This window comes from Drosophila innubila, chromosome X (genome assembly GCF_004354385.1).
Source record: "Drosophila innubila isolate TH190305 chromosome X, UK_Dinn_1.0, whole genome shotgun sequence".
Classification (NCBI taxonomy): domain Eukaryota; kingdom Metazoa; phylum Arthropoda; class Insecta; order Diptera; family Drosophilidae; genus Drosophila; species Drosophila innubila.
Window position 1 is genome coordinate 33,703,215 of NC_047626.1, and position 20,816 is coordinate 33,724,030.

At 34.3% G+C, this 20,816-nt stretch overlaps 1 protein-coding gene across 2 annotated transcripts in view; it reads left to right on the plus strand.

Moving 5' to 3' along the window:
- The window catches only part of LOC117794244 (voltage-dependent calcium channel type A subunit alpha-1), a 189,000-nt gene extending 175,436 nt beyond the window's left edge, over positions 1-13,564 (plus strand). For both annotated transcript variants that reach the window (XM_034634825.1, XM_034634826.1), the window contains 2 exons: positions 12,181-12,407; positions 12,493-13,564. In XM_034634825.1, coding sequence (XP_034490716.1) covers positions 12,181-12,407; positions 12,493-12,640 — 375 coding nt within the window. In that variant the 3' untranslated portion in view covers positions 12,641-13,564. The remainder of the gene's footprint in view (positions 1-12,180; positions 12,408-12,492) is intronic.
- Positions 13,565-20,816: the final 7,252 nt, after the last annotated feature.

Sequence of the window (20,816 nt, forward strand, 5' to 3'; positions counted from 1 at the left end):
TGACTGAATTACATTAGGCAACAAATTTTTCTCTTTTCTTCTGAAATGAACCAAACTCACTTTTTTGGATAGAAATTCGGTCAAGATTGGTTTTCTGTTTTTAGATTAAAAATAGAAAACTAATACATTTTTCTTTTCGAGTTTATTTATTATGTGTTTAGAATTGATTTTCTGACGTTTTAAAATGTATATGATTACTTTCCGATGAACCGTTTTTTTACAGAATTTTGTTAAACATTGAAATTGTGAAAAATACCAAATTTATTTATGAACAAATTAATTGCAATTTCAATTAATTGACTTAGTCTATCGATTTGTGAATTAGACTGCTATTATGAAATATTTTTTTCTAATGATTTGTAGAAAAATAAATACAAAAATACAACAAGAAGTATTCTTAAAAAGCTAAAAACTGAAAACCGTCTGTAGACGGTCTTGTCGGTTTAATCGGAAAAAAATATGGCCGTTCGCTTGCATCACAAGGGAATATCGTACGCGACTTTAACGATAAGTTTTGTCATTTTTTGATTCTAAAGTTCTTTTTGAGTTGGTTATCATATAACTATAAATATGCAATTTATTTAATTTTAAGTGTCTATTATTTATAAAATATATTAATTTGTAAGCAATTTTAAATGAACAATTGCTTGAGTTGATAGTTTTGGTAGAAGCGATGATAGGTTTAGCAGTGATAAAAGTGATGGGACTCCGATTATGTTGTCCACAACATTAGATATAGAAATCCATACTACTCCAAAACCATTAGAAAATTTGAGCATTATTGAAAATGGTAAATCCGATGCATTTCTTCAAGATTCAATGCTTCACACTCACGCAACAGTTTCACCTAAAGTGTTGGTCCTATACCCATCAATATAGAAGAGGTATCCTCATCAAAAACTGCATGTTTCAAGCCTTTCGAAAGCATTCGATATTTATTGCCCATTCTTGAACCATTTAGTCCTTAAATCCAGTCTGCTTCCCGCTGAGTTCTGCTCCAAGATTCAAGGAGCTATCATAAATTCGGTATTGTGGAAAGATAACAAGTGCGGCAGGCTGGCATATATATATATATATATATATATATATATATATATATACCATAATGGAGTGCTTTAACTCTTTCCTCATTGAGATTGACTATGAGGAGTGGTGGTATCCTAAGATATATATATATATATGAGGAAAGAGTTAAAGCACTGCATTATGGTAGGATGCAGAAGCTATATATAGAAATCAGTTGCCTCCAAATAAATGAGTAACACAATACTCACATTGGAAGGAGTCCCTTCAATGGACGGCCTTATGGGCAGTTACAATTTAAGGATAAAGAGCAGTAACATTAAAAAAAAGCTATTCTACTATATGGATTCCTTTTCTATGATTTCGTGAACATGAATGCCACCAATGCAAACATATTATAAAAAAGGGGTTCTTGCATAGAAAGTTTCCGACTCAAGCAGCTAAACCTTCGGACCGTGCAGACGTGTTTCTTTAAAGCGCTCCGAAGTGCGGTAAAAATCTGAAACTAGGCCAAGAGCCCCCTATTGCGATGCGCAGGAACATCAATTTAGTTTTGAAAGTGTAATTAAACTAATATAAAAATCAAATAGAATTTGAAATGAGCAAATGTTAACTTCGATGAATCACTACGATACCCGAGCCAAAATCAGCGCGAGCAAGACGAGCGGCGACTCTCTTTGGCCAAAAATAACGCCTACTTTAGCTATGTCTCCGACGAAACCAAACTGCTGCACCAACAATAGATTTGCACCGCCGGCTAATACTGTCAACGACCAGCCTACCGAAGCTGGAAATGGACCAAAGAAACTAAAGCCTTCACCTATATACATTCGGGAGAAGATATCCAACGCATTGGTGAACAAGATTGTTGATCTCGTTGGAAACAACAATTTTCATGTCGTTCCTTTAATTAAAGGGAATATTCACGAAATCAAGCTTCAATCAAAAGACGAGGAGCATTTCCGGAAAATCTCCAAGTATGTAAATGAAGCTAAGAAAAACTTCTACACTTACCAACTAAAAAGCAGCAAGGGCCTGTAGGATGTACTTAAAGGTATTGAACCGGATGTAACCCCTTCCGCGGTTGCAAGTGCTTTAAAAGATAAGGGCTTTCTCGCTAAGAGAGTCACAAATATTTTAAGCATACCGCAACCTCTCTTTAAAGTTGAGCTGGAGCCAGATAGTAAAGCTCCAAAGAAAAATGAAGTGCACCGGATCACTGTTGAGGAACCACACGAACGGAATGGTCCATTCCAATGCTCAAACTGCCAGGAATATGGGCATACCAGGACGTACTGCACGCTGCTTTCGATATGGTTCGATATAGCATCCCAAACTACACCTGACGTCTTTTTCGCCAAAGCAGCTAGGTCCTCATTTGGTCCAGCAAACACTATCAACGGAATATCTTTCGCTAATGCTTTAAAATCTGGCCCTAAAAAATCAATTTCCTCAGCAGCGCCGCCACGTCTTAAAATTCCTAGTAGACCTGCGGGGGACCGAAATGGTGAAGCGGGCCAGAAGGGAAATAGAATCGATCTCGCTAATAATCAATTTGTGAAGAAAAACAACACCAAGATTTTTCGTACGATTAATTAAAGAAGGAAGATTTAGAAAACGAAGCCTTTGGGTGGTAAACGGCAAAATACAGAGCTGCAGAGCAACTACAAAGAGCGACTACGAAGCAGCAACGAGAGCATCAACAGAAGGAAAGAGATAAAGAATGCATATGCTCTGTCGCATAAGCACAAAATTATTTTCGTTCGCTCAGCTCGCATCTCGCTGTCGATGCTTGCGCATATAGTCAGCCGCACATTTTTTGCTTATGCTATTACTCTGTACTCCGACGTTCTGTGCTACAAAGCAGAGCAGCAATAGAGAATTGAAATTGCTGCTATGTAGCAGCAAATGCAAGCACTGAAAAAAAGAGGAAGGTAAACTGGGGGATTTACTCTTCATGTTAACAAATTTGTAAAATTGTTTAAAGTCACGGGAAAACTGTCTTTTGCATCGAGTTAGGTAATTCTCGTAGCATAGCGAGTTTAAATTGGCGAAGTCCGACTTGGCTACTGTGTACTTAGATCAGTCAAGACTTGAACCAGACTTCTCATATTTTTTAAAATATTTAGATTTAAAATTCTTTAAATAAGAAAGTCTAGGTGTAAACCAAGAAGGCTTTATAGAACCAGACGGTGGAACATAATTTGGAATGCACACATCCAAGAGTGCATTTAGGGTCTCATAGAAAGAACTAAGGGCAATATCGATGTCAGTAGCTTTTTCTAAAAAGCACCAGTCGGTAGCAAGGATAAGTTCATTAAGCAATGAATAATTTCCCTTGCGAAAACATCGACGAAGTGATTGCTGACATAATAGATGTGGACTAATAGGTTTAGAGATTGAGATAGAAATTTCTATAGTAGGATGATGTAAATCTTCAGGGATACTTAATGGGGATGCCGTAGAGACGGCAGTATTTGTGAAATCATTAATAAAAACCAGATTAAGAAATCGATCATTATGATTTATTATTGTATTATTATTATTGATATCTAAAAAATGATCTTGGCTTAAGGGAACAAGGTAATTTGTGTTACTGAACAATTACCAAGTAATTTTAGGCAAATTAAAATCACCCAGCACAATAAGTCGTTATCTTTGACTTGAAGATTAATTTCTGCAATACAGGCAAAATGCTGCGAGTAAACTGCCGGAGAAGCTTTTGGAGGAGTATAAGAGCAGGTGATAAAAATAGATCGAATTGAATAAGTTACTTCGACACCAACAATTTCAATATCAGTAGTCACATTAACAGTAATGCGTTCTGACTGAAGTGCCGATTTAGTGGCAATAAGTACGCCACCACTTCGAGTCGGTCGATCATTTCTATATAAAAGATAATTATTTGACATAACTTCATAACTTCTATCATATACTGTGGGATTTAACCAAGTTTCTGACAAAGCAATTATATCAAAGGACATACTACTCAAATATAGATTTTTGAGCTTAGTAAGGAGGCCTCCAACATTTTGATAATGTATACAGAAAATACACAGGTCTAGTTTTTTGAAGTCGTATTGGCGGGCTCCTGTACGTTGAAGCTGCCGGCTGTAAGACAGACAGGCAAGGATTCACTACGCCTTTTGGGCTTAAACTCATGAACAATCATATGTGGTGGCCAAAATTTTGGATCACCAATGACAGTAAATGCGTCGTGAGGGACACTTATTTTAAAAGATGCTATTTCTTCACGGGCCGTAGCAAAATTAAATTTAGTGATTGAGACATTAGCAGCGACTTTGCTAGAAATGTATGCCTTTACATTTTCACAAGTAGTGTCCGAGGATAACCTAAACACAAATACTTGCTTACGAGGAGCAACAACATTTAAAATAGGGATCTCAGATGTAGGGGCAGCTACGTTATCAGTCCTATTGTGAGGCGCTGCCGTGCGAGGAGGTCTACCCTTCCGACCAGATCCAGCCCGCACCGAAGACACGATGACTTGGGCTGATTCAGTTGTCTGAGTGATAGAATCACCTGCAGAAGGTATAGGAGAATTGAATAGGTTAAAAATACACGGAAAGGCCGATAAAGACAAAGTTGGCGAAGCGTCTTCATAATGACGAAATGCCAATGGAGTCACGGGAGGCTGAGTAACTGGTATATTAGGGGGAGCTGCTAAAAATTGAGAATCAGATGGTGAGTTAAATTTATATTGGCTAAGCAACTCCAAACTAGAGTCAAAATCACTCGAAAGAAGCTTAGCCATTTTATTAAGTTTTGAGAAATTGTTTCTCACAGAATTATACATTCTTGAGAAATCAATTTGTTTGTCGATGCATACTGGACAAGACCATTTTACTGTACCACATTCCTTTTTAGAAACGGCAATGAACTTATCACAATCTCGACCTGAAAGACCAGCACACTTTGCATGCATGATATTCTCACACAATCAACAATAAATAATACTCGGTTGCTTAGAATCATCAGCACACTTGGTAGTGTAGTTTTCCAAAAGGGGTTAAACAGATAAAATAAAGAGTCAGAATAGGCAGAATTGCGCGCGTAAATGGAGCGGGAGGCACCCAAATGAAGCTCTAAACAAGAGAGCAAAACACAAAAACAATTTGCTTGTGAGAGCGCGCTGCTAACCAAAAACGAAATGCAACAGCGAACACACACACAAACAAATGTATTAAGAAGTGCGAAGAGCCGAAACTGAGGTAAGGAGATGTAAACACAAACAAAAACAATCGCTGTATTTACAATAACAACAAACTTGTGTGAGCGAGGTGTAAAGCAAAAGCCGAAATACACAAACACACGCACAAGAATGTAATTATTTAAGGGAAACTGCAGAACTAAGTTTAGCAAAAATAAAATGCTATGTATTAGGACCACAATGCACAAATGATTACAATTTACAAAGCAAGTCGATAGCTTGTTCACTTATGCACAATTTTAGAACTAAAAATATAAAAACGGTGTATTTTAACTCACAGAAACGGATGAAAATTTAAGAGCCAAATAAAATACGTCTGAATCGCTCAAACAAAGAACTCTCTCTCTGAACTTACCCAATTCCTTTACGACAATCACTGAGACGCACCTTACAACAGAAGACTTCAATGCGAAACACCCGCACTGGGGCTTTCGCAAAAGCACAAAAGGAAGGCAGTTATACAACGCAATCATAAAACCAAGCAACAAACTCAACTATGTTTCCTCGGGTAGTCCTACATACTGGCCAGCAGACCCTAACAAACAACCAGACTTAATAGATTTTGCTATGACAAAAAACACTTTCGGATCTTTTATCCGACCACTCCCCCGTGTTATTAAATCCACTCCAATCCCCGAAATATGTGGAATATCCTAATAGACTTACAACACACAGAACCAACTGGCTCAAGTACAAGAAATACGTTAGCTCTCACCTCGATATTGCCCCGCAGCTCAACATCGAAGCGGACATCGACTGCTCTGCTGATTTACTAGATGTGTCCTTATTGCAGCAGCTGAAATCTCTACTCCACAACACGCGCATGTGCAGACCAATCAACGCAAAACTAATCTTCAAATAGAACAACTTGTTCTGGAAAAGCGACGATTGCGACTTGAATGGCAGTCTCACCGGTCGCGATCTACAAAACAACGCTTTAAAGATGCTTCACGCAGACTCAGCAAAGCTTTAAAGCAAGACGAAGCAGATGCCCAACGCCGCTACATAGAGCAATTATCACCAACCGGTACAAAGTATACTTTGGGGAGGGCTCACCCTACGCTAAGTGCGCCGATCGAAACGGTAACGCCTATAAGAAACTCCTTAGGCTGCTGGGCCCGTAGCGACAAAGACAAAGCTAACACATTTGCTGCTCACCTACATAATGTATTAAAACCAAATCCCGCAACAGTTCGTTTTTACTATCATCCTGCGCATCTCATAGTCCTGGCGAACCTGAACCACCTGAATTTCGTCCACATGAAATTGCAAAAGTCATAAAAGAACAGATGAAACCAAAGAAAGCTCCAGGCTGCGATCTAATAACTCAAAAAATGATCATGGAACTTCCAAACTGTGCTATTTCCCTCATCTATCAACTTTTCAACGCGATTACAACACTCCGCTACTTCCCAAAAAATGGAAGAAATCGGTCATTATAATGATTTCCAAACCTTGAAGAAATCATACAATAACATCACCGTATAGACCAATTGCCTAAGCTTTTTTGAAAAATGCCTCTTGACGCGCATAATTCCTCACCTTAAAGCACATAACACAATCCCAACACATAAATTTGGCTTCCGAGAAAAGCATGGATCTATTGAGCAAGTTAACCGAATAACATCAGAAATACGTACAGCATCCGAACATCGAGCCTTCGATCGAGTGTGGCTAAATGGTCTCATGCAAAAAATCAAAACGACGCTCCCGGTGTACACTCATAAGCTTCTCGAATCGTACCTCATGATCATATTATAGAAGCTGGAGTTCCTCAGGGAAGTGTATTGTTACCAACACTTTACGTAGTATACACAGCGGACATCCTCATAAACGAGCGGCTAACAACAACACGTTTGCCGACGACACCGCAATCCTTAGTCGCTCCAGATGCCCCATTCAAGCAACAGCACGTCTAGTTGAACATTTGGCGGTAGTATAGAAATGGCTACTCGACTGACGTATTAAATAAATAAACAAAAGTGTAAACACATCACGTTTACTCTCAACATGCAGTCATGTCCTCCGTTAGCACTGTTTAATACGCAACTCCCACAAGCCAAAGATAGGCGTTCATCTAGGCGTTCATAGGCGTCTTACCTGGCGTCGTCAGCCTGCAAGCCTGAAACTGAAAGCCAATAATCTTTATTGGCTTTTGAACCCCCGATCACCTCTCAGCTTGGACTACAAGGTCCTACTTTACAATTCCACCATAGAACCAGTGTGGACCTACGGCTCGTAGCTGTGGGGAAACGCGTGGAGTAGCAATATTGATATCATCCAGCGAACACAATCAAAAATCTGGAGGACTATCACTGGGACACCATGGTATGCTAGAAACGAGAATATTCATAGACATTTGAACGTAATATACGTAAAAAATGAGATAGCACGACAAATCCTCTTGCTCGGCGAATAATTCGGGTTTGCAGTCGAACCCGCCTTAAACGAAACTACCTTCCAGCCCAGCAATAAACCCTTGGGGCACCGTAGTTCATATTAAGTCAACATGACTGTTAGTTCAGCTTTGAATATAAGATTTGATAAACTTATTGTAAGTCTCCTTTGAAGAAGAAGATTTAATAATAAAGGCAACGTAAATATAAAAAAAAGAAAAAAAAAAACAGCTGAAGCATGCAGAGTTCCTAACAAAAATAGCAGAAGGACTTGTTTCCTTCAAGGAAATGGCATGCAATGACTTAACCGGCTTAGCAATCACTGAAAATGAGCTGTTCATCTGATATTAGATAAAGATATGCTAATGCAAATCATTTTTCAATTTAATTGAATAAAAAGGAAAAATAAGCATATAGTCAGTATTTTGGTAGAAAATCAGGGACTATGATTAAAAATAAATATATTTTAAGACATCTTACTTATACAAAAATACCTGTGAAAAGGATTTTCCACATATTACATAGTAACGGTCAACTCAAGCAATTGTTAATTTGAAACTGCTTATGAATTGATATAATTTATAATTGTCACTTAAATTTAAGTCAATTGCATATTTTTATAGTTATATAAGTGATTGCCAACACAAAAAAACACTTTAGAAGCAAGAAATAGCAAAAACTATCGCCAAAAGTCGCTTTCGATATTTCCTTGTGATGTGAAGAACGATCGATTAGAAAGGTCAATAAGCAAGCTTTAGCAGGAAAACTTTTTTATTTTTTAAGTTATCTGTACCAAACTTACAAATAATAAACCTAGTATCGTCATATACAGACTGTTTAAATAAATTATATAGCTATATATATATACCATAGAAACAAATTTAATAGTTGAGAAATTTTTTTCGAGTTTTCCTCGATTTTTAAAGTAAAAAAATCGTACAAATAGCTTAAAAAAAAATTAAAATTTAATTTCCATAACTCAATAGTTGATGGCTCTAAGACTACTACTTTAAGTCTTAGACTGTGTATAAATAAATTATAGATATATTCATTATTTTTTATAAAATGGAAAGCTTTTGAAATTCTGGTTTCGCTTTATCAAGTAATGATGACAAATGTGGGCGCACCTCTAAACCGCTAACAAAAAAAGTCATATTTTAAAAAATTCTAAAAAAAAAACTGTTTTTTGTCACTTCTATCCAAAATAGTGGGTTTTGATAAGTTCAGATTTGGGATGTTGCCTAGTGTTATCGATTGTCACAAGTTCATGTTACTATTTTGTTAGTGACCTTTTGGCAAAAAAGGTTTTGGGGCCTGCTGCAGTGTACAGTAATTTATCCTTGTAAAGGGACTCCCAGTTTGCTTGCGTTTTATTTTGAGCGAAAAAAAATCATGATTTATCATTATTTTTTATTCTTATTATTATACCCTGAGCCCATTGAAAATGGGCAAAAAAGGGTATAATGTGTTTGGCAGAATGTATGTAACAGGCCGAAGGAGGGATGGCAGACCCCATAAAGTATATATATTCTTGATCAGGATCAACAGCCGAGTCGATCTAGCCCTGTCCGGCTGTCCGTCTGTTTGAACGCGTCGATCTCAAATACTATAAGTGCTAGAGACTTCAAATTTGGAATGCAGGTCTGTGAATACCATACGCAGGTCAAGTTTGTTTCCAATTTTTGATGCCACGCCCCCTTCGCCCACAAATTGCAAAAAAAACGATTTACAGGCGCAATATTTGACATAGCACTGCCTAACTGAACAATCAGTTGAGAAGTATGCGTATTAAACGACCCTGAAAATTTCAAAGCGATTGACCCATAAATAAAGAAGTTCTTTCGGAGTTCACATTTAATTCAATAATTACGTTTGCATGGCAAATCAAACGTGCGGGCGAGACAGCATGTATACGTTTGTATGCAAGGCGCTCACAAAGACAGTACGAATAAGTACCCATTTTTTTTTTGGGTACCAAATAAAAATTAAGCGATAAGCAAAAATATTATCGATATCATGTAATGAAAATGTTAATGTATAATTTATGTATATACAAATATACAATTTAATTAAAATATAATTGTGTTAATATATAAATATGTATTTTTGCATGGCAAAAATCAGCAGAAGCTGATAGCTATGTATGAAATTGCATGAGAGAAATAGCGATCATTTTGCAGCACTACTCTTGCATCTTTGCCGAGCACTGAAAGCTGCAAAATAATAATTTTAATTATTAATATTTTTGATTCCTTACACATATATATAATAAGTATCTGCTTATTATCGTTGTAAAAAAAACTTAGCATTTTCCGCTTTAAGAATCTCATAAAATTAGACATTGCCTTTTATTTCAAATTTCGCACGCACTGCTGCCTTTGGCAGGCTTAAATTTGTTGCGTAAGAGGGAGAGAGTGAGAGAGGAAAATGGGTGCTGCCAGATTGCAGGCTGAGCAAAGTTGTAGTTTGTGGCTACTCTTGACACACGCTACATCGATTGCAAGCGATTACGATTACGACGTGCGATTTACCAATTTATCAATTTCTAATTAATTTTAAATAAGTTTATTATATTAAAGTTTATTGTATTCAACTTATTTAAAATTAATTAGAAATTGATAAATGTAAATCAAGTCATCGTAATCAATGATTAGTTCAGTGAGGCATTAATAACGTAGTCTGCAGTGATAAGCACAGTGACTTAAGAAAACCGAAAGTTGTTCATAGTTTCGGGTGTGTAATTTTTGATACCCTGAGCCCATTGAATGTACATATGTGTCGACTGATCATAGTTGTTCAACAAACGAAATAAAATAAATAAATATAAGTTGTTGTTTTAAATCCAAACCAAAGTTGGTTCAAATCAGTTTACTATATAATATAGCTGCCATAGGACCAATCGAGTGAAAATCAAGTTCTACTGTGAAAAAATTTTTTGTTTTATGAGATATCTTAACTAATCTGATACAATAAGTATCTAACTTGGTTTTATATATCCTGACCAAAGTTGGTTCAAATCGGTTCACAATATCATATAGCTGCCATATGAACGATCGGGCGAAATTTAAGTTTCAGTATGAAAAAGGGGGCTCCGCCCCCTGCTCGCTACGCTCGCCTACTCCGATTGGTCCTATGGCAGCTATATTATAAAGTGAACCGATTTGAACCAACTTTGGTTTGGATTTAAAACAACAACTTATTTTTATTTATTTTATTTCGTTTGTTGAACAACTATGATCAGTCGACACATATGTACATTCTTTTAGTTTGCTTAAGATATCTCAAAGACTAAAAAAATTTCCATACTTAAGCTTGATTTTCGACTGATCAGTCCTGTGGCAGCTATATGATACAGTGGACCGATAGGAACCAAGGATATATAGAACTAAGTTAAATGCATATTGTATCAGTTTGGTTGAGATATCTCATAAAACAAAATAGTTTTTCATACTAAAACTTGATTTTTGACCGATTCTTCCTATTGGCGCTATTTGATATGGTAGTCCGATCCAAAAAAAAAACAAACTTGATCTGCCTGAAATATAAAGATACATATCGTTTGTCACAAAATTAGATTTCAGAAATTTTGGGGCGTCTAGACTTTCGTCGTACTTTTACCTTGCTAAGATGTTTTTTTTTTGGATTATAAAATAATAAAGATTGAGTGTAACTTATTTTGTTCTAGAAAAATTATAAGTTGGTGTTTTTTTTATTTGAAAAAATAATAATAATCATTATTTACGGTTCCTGAAAAATATATAGTAAATAATCAATAAATAATCAGGATGTTTAAGATAAATTGGTCTTATATATCCTGATTATTTACTGCATTTCTGTCAGATTGGTTGAGATATCTCAAAAAACACAAGAACATTTCCCTATTTGCATAAATAACGTGAGTGCCAAATAGCAAATTTTACAGGAGAGAGTAGTTTTGAGTAATCGAGTGTCGTGTTTCGTATGCCGCTTGTCGCTTACGTTACAATTGACAGGTCAATATCTTCGTAAATATATACAATACAAATTTAATTATGAACACATTTGCATCAAAAAACAATTTTCGGAAAAATGGCACTTACGTTATTTTTGCAAATAGGGCTCGATATGTAAGCTATATGAAATAGTGATTCAATAAAAAAAAACCTGCGTATTGTATCCAATAGCCTACATGCCCAATTCTAAGTCTTTAGTTCTTTAAGTCTCTGAGATCGACGTTTTTATACAGACGGAAAGAAAGACGGACAGTGCTAAATCGACTTGGCTGTTGATACTGATCAGGAATTTATATACTTTGTGGTGTTTTCCACGCCTCCTTCTGTCTGTTATGTATGAAGCAACAGCACTATTACAAGAGGAACCTAAATCTAATATAAAAAGTCATCTCGTGCCCCATATGCACAAAATATGGCTGTTATATATTGTTATTTGAATTATTTAATTGTTCTATTCGATCGATTGATCGATCGGCAGCAGTGATACGAGAACTGAATACTCCACATACGATTACTGCAATTTTTATTTTTATCACAGACGCATCACTCAACACCTCACAGTGTTCACTCACTGCCACATCACCGTGACCTATTGCGGGATCCAAGAGACGTGTATTATAGTAGAAGAGAACGGGAAAATGATCGCGAACGCTTAAGAAATCGAGATCGATTACATGAATATGATCTGCGTTACGAGTATCGAGACCGTGAGCGAGAGATGTACGAACGTGAGCGCGATCGTGAACGGGAAGTGGAAAGAGAAAGGTAACAATATTTGATTATATTATTAAAAAATAAAAATTTACAGTAAATAAAAAAACAATTGACCGCACTTTAAATTTTGTTTTAGACTGGAATATATAGCACCGCTGTCGTTTGAACAGGCGTTAGCAATGGGCCGAACGGGTCGTGTTCTGCCATCTCCTGTTCTTAATGGTTTTAAGCCAAAGAGCGGACTTACACGGCATTCCGATTCCGATGAGGAGGATTGGTGCTAGCAAAGGCTTTGATTGCGATCGCATAATCGAAAAGAACAGATCTGGGTATAGCATCAGGCCATTTGCTCATCGTTATCAGCACCAAACTTAGATCACAATTTTGATACGATACGAAGGAGAAATCGATATATTTTCACCATGTCACCAATATCACGAGCAACAACAACAACATCAAGAACAAGAGCATTCCATATTAAATTGTCTCCAGAAGCTTCACTAAAATATGAATTAGGCCCAAATCGACAACCGCAATCGCAACATTTTTTACCCAATTACTCGAATAGCGACGATTCATCGATCGATTCAAAGATGGATGTTGCAATAGCAGTCAAGTCATTACCTGTGACGAGGACAACATCGCCCCAAGCGAATATACTATTAGGAAAAAATACCAACAAAACAACATTAACTGCAACAAAACTAAAACCAATACCAATGACACCAACAAATCAGACAATGATACTACCAATTACAAGAACAATATCAGTAGACATTAAAAAAGTTTATTCAGATAACGATATAAATTATAGTGATGCCATTTCTAAAGATAGATTAACGCTATCTGCGGATATCCAGGCGCATCAATACCGCGAACATAACCATAATCAATGTCACCAGAAACTAAAATCAGAAGATCGCCAAAAGATGCTGTATTCGTATCATACACTTTAAGAGCAGGACCTGAATTTCCTAACAAATGCAAAAACGGATCATAAAAAATCTAGTGAATAACTGATAACTGAATGAATGGCAGCAAAAAAGATATGAAACGTATTGTATGTAAAATTTTTCAAATATATGTATTCAGATTATAGGTTTAAATAGGTAGTATCTATGTATATGATATATGTATGAAGGTACTCGTATATATTCTTAGTCATCTAGTATATATTTACATTCATAACTCGATGAATCTGTAATCCATTTGCAAGCGTTTTTGTCTTGTTTATATTTGCAAAGAATAGTTATGTATATTATGTACATTCAAATGCAGAACTATACATATACATAAATATGTGTATTTATTATTATACAATTGTGCATATTATAAAAAGATTCTGTAGGCATAATTTTTTTTTGTATGTAATGTATTTATGTACGACTACAATTATACTAGCAACAAGTCAGCGTATTTATATCCCCTACGGATGCATTGATGCCACGAATTTGTATTAACGGAGATATTTCTTTTAATTAAGTATATACATACATACATGTCTCAAAATGCATTCGTGAAATAATGTTATGCGTGTGTGTGCGAATGTGTAAATTTAAGCATATTTCTTTTGATTAAGTACATACATACATGACTGGAATGACATACATATGTACATGACTGGAAATGCATTCGTGAAATAATGTTATGCGTGTGTGTGCGAATGTGTAAATTAAAGCATGAGTGTGTAAGCGTTTGTATGCGTAATTGTAATGCCTGAACAAATATTTACATATGTAACATACTATTTAAAAATAAATTTAAATTCAGCATCTTTGAATTCAATGCAACTTCATAATACTCATATTTCTGATACTAACTTCACAAATATACTACATATATGCATTATGTTGTTGAATCTTTCGTCTTCCTTCAACTAAAAAAACAAAAATAAATATATAACCAATTATGTATATGTTGTTGTACTACTATATATATATACATATGTATTTCTGTTAAAGTTAAACTATAGAATTTGCAAAAGTTTGTATTTCTCTGTCAAATTGGTGGTTGGTTCCAGGCACCTTTTAATAAATGTTTCTCGTATCTTTACATACATATGTATATGCTCACAAACATATTAAACACTTTCTGCGAATATAACGTAAGCGAAACACAGCATATTTACAGTTTAGATTTTTCTCATATTTTATATACCCATTACCAAAAAAAATATATAAAAGGGTATGTTGTATTCGTTCTAATGTATGTATGTAATATAGAGAAAGAGGCATCTTCAACCCTATCTATTCACGATCAGCATCATCAGCCAAGTCCAGTTAGCCCTGTCTGTCTATCTGTCTGTGTATCATGTACATATATTCGGACCCAATGTTTTTCAAATCGGTCCAATATTTTTTTATTTTGGTCATTGCGTTCTGCCTAAATTAAATACAGGGATCTGCAAGGTTCGACGATCCGAAGACAACTTTTTTTTGTTGGAAAATAAAATGTTCGGGAAAATGTTAATGTAAATGCTTACGTTATTTATGTGGTTAGCTCTTGATTTATACACACACTAACAAACCAACTGGAAATCAACCAAAACCCATTAATTTTTGGTTGGTTTTCGAATAGTTTCATTTCTGTGGCACCCCTGATATTTCCATATCGCTACTGTTCATGTTTATCATATTTTATATGAGCTAAAATTTTCGTGTTCTTATTTATACTCTTCACGTTAGAATTATAAAAGACCTCTTTTTACTGTAAAATGGTACAAAACCGTTTTTAATTTTTTTATGGGTGATATGTAAAAATATATGCATTTTAAGCTGTGTGCACGTGTATCCTTTTTAAATGGTAATCGCTGTAACGAAGACAGCGGAAGGCTACGCGCCCACTATAGCTAAAAAAAAGGGGTACTGACAGCGGAGATGATAATATCAAACATTTTTGGATTATCAAACAGAACAGAACTAAGCGCAAGCCTCGCGCCCACTGTAGCTGAAAAACAGGGACCGTAACTGTAATAAGTTTAAAAATAAAAATTGCAAATTAACAATTATTTCCAAACTTGTATTTCAAAGTGACGATATAACACATATTTTTGATTTTTAGTAAAAAAGTAAAAAATATTCATTAAATAATAATTTGTATTTAAAAGTTGAAAAATAACACTTATTCTTGATTTTTTCAATAAAAATTGAATATAAGTGTTATATTTGATTTTTATTTTAAATGTCACAAATAAGAGTTATTTAATAACTTTTAAGTAAAAATCAAAATAAAAAAGTTCAGTTGAATGTCTTTTGAACCAATTGGTGTGTTAAAAAAATTTCAGAATATTTTTCGAGTTTTCCTTGAATTTTAAAGAAAAAAAAGTCTTAAAAAAACATTTTCTTCATTCAAAAATTAATAGCTATTAAACTACTGGCTTATATCTGTGTATGGATGACTTACAGATAAATATATTCATTCGTTTTAGTAAAGCTTTTGAAAATCGGCTTTGCCATTCTCGAGTAATGATGACAAAAGTGAAAAAAAAAATATTTTTTTTTTAATTCTAAAAAAAAATCTCTGACATAGAAAAAAATGTTTTTCGTCGTTTGGGGCCCCATATCTATCCAAAAAAGTCGGTTTGGTTCAATTCAGATTTGGGCTGTTGCCTAGTGTAATCCAAAAATGTTTGATTTTATCATCTCCGCTGTCAGTTTCCCATTTTCAGCTATAGTGGGCGCGTATCCTAAAAGCAAAACAAGATGCGAGTTTAAGCTTAAATTGACCGATATGCGGGCCAGCATTATCTCGCCCAGAGCGTATGTTTTGTTGTTGCATTCTGAGTATCAATAACCGTTTCTTTTCAAACCATGCATATTTGTACTCTCTAAGCTTAAATTTGTTGTTGAATTCTGAGTGCTGTCTAAGATCATGAAATAAACTTTTAAACTCTCCACTTTATTTCGATTTTGCTTGAGTGGGTGGACAGTATTATTTTTGTGCTGTAATCAAAATAGTAAAAGTTAAATTGATGCAAAAAATTCTTCGACTGAAACCATCGCGTTCAAGTTTTGAAAAAACCTAAACTGCAGCAAAGTAAATTGCTTAGTTCTAACCGTTTATTCTGCCACACTCGCTCATTGCCCTTAACACGATATATTATCGCTTCTCGCGCGTACACTGATATCAACAGCTTTAAGTTGTATTCAATAGTTCAGCCAATTACACACCCACACGAAAATAATTTCGTCCCTGATTGTAGGTCATATAGATCAGTTGGCCAGGATGTTGTTTTCAGTCCCATTATCATTCGCTTTTTCGTTTGAGTTCCAATTTACGCGTTCGTTTGTCTAGGTCGCAATTAAATTGATTTGAGGCACACTGTAGGCATACCATGGATAAATATAAGTTTATATGTTTTACATTTTAATACATTTCTATATTGTATATAGTATTCGTTGGTAAAAAAAAGAAATCTTCGACCGTGTAAACTTTACAGTAAAGTATATACAATCTTGATGAGCGTCAACAGCCGATTCGATATAGCCATATCCGTCTGTCCGCCTGTGTGAGCGCCTATACCTCAGAGATTATAACAGCTAGGTCAACCAAATTGGAGCAGATCAAATTTGCTTTAACCCGAATAGCCCTGAGTAATTTTATTTTCGAGTTTCTTCATGAGACTTTCAGGAATGATAAATTTGATGTCGCTGAATTCGAAAGAATATTATTTTTGTTCGTCCTTGTCAGGATAATCGACAAGACCATATGGTAACGCTAGTACTGACAATGTACTGGTATTTTTAGTACTACAAAATTTGAATATTTGCGAAAAAGTCTAATAAACACAGCTTTATCCAACAAGGTGGCTCCTCCTTGATATATATGACCAAATTTGATTCAAATCGGTGCAGTAAATCGTATATATAACATAGCTGTCATAGGAACAATCGGGGTCAAATTCACCTTTTGTATGGAAAACTTTTTTATTTTCGGAGATATCTCAACCAAACTCACAGAATATGCATTTAAATTGGTTTTATACATCCTGACCAAATTTGGTTTAAATCGGCTTACTATACCACATAGCTGTCATATGAACAATCATATTTTATGAACAAAACAGTACCGAAATGCGAGTAAAATGTATGGAAAAACCCTGTACCCTGTCGGTACTAGCGTTACCATATAGTAACAGGAAAAAGTAAAGCGTACATTTACCGAAAAAGAGTGTTTTTAATTCCGAATTTGTTTCATAATTAAAAAGAGCATTCTTTTACCTTTCTAATGATGTGTGCATTGCATATAGTTTAGTACTAAAAATAGTTAAACGATTTCAATTTACTTGCGACGAACTGCCAAATGCCGTTTTTTTGCACTGCAGAATGCAGTAAGCAACTTAAGGCGTATTTTTCGATTAGCTAGCTTCAAGAGATTGTTTCAATAAATTTTTTATCAGTTAGAGACAACAAATTACTCTTAGAATATTATGTTCAAGTTAGTCTAATGTTAATATGTTGTCTAAAAATGAAGTTTTAGTAAATGCCTATTGCTTGTTACCATATGGTAACGCTGGGAATATTTGGGTTAAGCTTTTGCTACGCCTCTTTCCGCCCCCGCAAATGGCGAAAAAACACCACTCCTACAATTTTTAATATATACCGTTTTTTTTGGTAATTAAAATAATCTGTTATTGTTATCTATCATTGTACCTAATCGCAACCAGATTCAAATAACGGCAATAATGGCTTTTAATTTTTTTTAGCAATACAAGCTCCTAAAAATGTGTACCGGTTATTCCTATTGTCGGGGTCTCGACTATTGCCTTTCCGACTACTTAATTTTGTTTCTTTTCATATTTAAATATTCTATTTGAATCCCTTTATTTTTAAATATCAACATTGTGTCTCGAACTATCTAAAATGGGACTTTTCGTCGTTAGTCCTACGATGACCAACTCTAAAGAATATATTTAAGAACATACATAAATATCGATCATACTGTATGTATGTATAGATGGATTTTTTAAAAGGTCTTCAAACGACTTTTCCAATGACAAGGAATACAATGTGAAAAGCTTATCATAAATTTAACACACATAGATCACGTTTATATATATGCACAGTAATGACATTCTAAATCAAAACCACTTATCGTCTAGATATTTAAGTCTATGATTCAACATGTACATATGTGTTGAACGATATTAAAGAGCGCACAAATATTGTAATTTAAACAAATGAATCCATAACTTAAGAAAATAAATAAAACCGCTAATCAACTATGCGAATTTACACAAAATGTATGCGTGGCTCATGTGTACGGAAGTAAACACCAAAAGAGAATAAAAATACGGACGCATGTCTGATAGTATATGAAACATATATGCATGTAGGCTAGTTAAAATAAATACTACTTCTACTTTATCAAACAAAATATTCAAATAAATCAAACAAAAATTTCGATTATACATACATACGTACATACATTAACCTACTATCAGTATGTATTTATACATACATCCGAGCATACACATACATATATGTGTAGTATACTTGCATATTATATATAAATAATAGTATAAACCTGTGTCAAAACCCTTGAACCAGTGATCCGTACTTTATCAAAGATTAAATATATGTAAAATTTGTTCACCTTCGCTTACAGGCGTATATGTATATTTATTTATACCATAAAGGATTCAACTATTAACAAAATTTATACTTTTTTGTTTGTAAGGTATTATTTATTTTTTATTTATATATTAATACAAGAACATAAGCATGTTTATACCTTTGTGTTCACAGTTCACTCAAACGGCGGCAAATATTTATTTAACCTGTTGCAACTGCAATAAAAACTATCTCCGGGATGCCGAAGATTATATGGTACATGTTTGCAGATATTTGTAAGGTGTTGATAATTTTGGTTAGCTTTCTCCAGCAAAGTTTCTTAGGAATTCTTCATGCTACAAGTATTGAAAACACACCATGCGGCGAAAATGGTGTACAAAAAGTCGAAATTTGACTTATATTTAATTATTTTTCATAATGTAGAAAAAATTCTAGCTTTTCGACCTACTGAGTAGTAGTCTGATAATTTAAAGAAAATCAACTTACAAAAAAGAGATCATAAAAAGGAAAGCTTCATTCAAAACAAAAAATAAAAAAATTGTATGAAACCATGATTATAACTCAAAAAAGTAATAATGCACTTCGATTCATAGGACCCGAATTACGAGGCAACCGTTGAGTTCGGTTATGACTTAAAAATAACCATCACAGTTTTATTACTACCCGATTTTGCCTCAGTTTGTTAATTTACATTTTGTGAACGATTTGGCTTAAATTTTTGCAAGAATATGGTTAAATTTTAGTTAATGTGTGATGTCCTCTTCATTCCGAGGTTCGAAATTTTACAGACCACCCTCATATAATAGTGATTGTATCTAGATCGGTTCGACATATGACATGTGTGCATCAAAATAAAACATATAATCTGAGAAACTATGTATTTTGTATTAAAATGTACACTACTACCATGGCTATATCGATTTAAAATGACCTGAATATATACAAAATGGGTTGGATGCGCCCTCGCAATTCTTGACAAAAGTAAAATTTGTATATGTAGAGGTATAAAATCAATACTGACTACAAAATCACCAATTAAATGAATTGTAAAAATTTGATGTTTTTATCCTAATTCTACCAATATTTTAAGTATTTTGTTACTGTTCTATCTTTTATCTGATTTTCAAAAACTTGCAGCTCCATGCCGATTGTATAACAGCCATGAACTCTTTTGTATATATGTAATTGATTAAGATTCATTAATGTATGTAGGGATAAATTTTAACATTACTATGGCAACCATATCTCATGAGTAAATGAGGATACTTTTACTTAGCATAATACATTTCTTTTTCGACAGATGTCATTATAAAAATCTGACATTAGAAATATTAGACTAATTTAGAAATAGTCTTTGAAATATATATCTAAAAATTATTTGTCCAGCATTAATATAAAGAACGTCAATTTGACATAACTATTTGTTAAAGGTAGTACAGCCTCGAGTTCGGTTTGGTCTTCCAAATCTTGTTTTTTCCCTAACATTTTGTACATTCGTAAATAAAAGGTTTCGTATTGATAGTTAATCAATACGTATGCACTGTACAATAGACCTATTTTTACAAGTTCATTTAATGCAAACCACACCTGGAATGCGGAAGATTGACCGGAGACTCGAAAATAATATTTTACATATATATGTATGTACCTAGTCAAAATGACATTTTCTTGCTTTGAATGTGTCATGGTGGTAATCAACTTTTTCCGATTGATATATATATAATTTTTTAAACTTTTTTTCCTGTTCAGATAATTATCTGGCTTAAAAGTCACATGCAAAATCGAAATTTAAATAGCTCTTAGTTTTATACCAAAATCGTAGCTAAGTGAAATGTCGAAAAAAATAAATACTTAAACTAGATTAATTTAAATGGTAAATTTAATTATG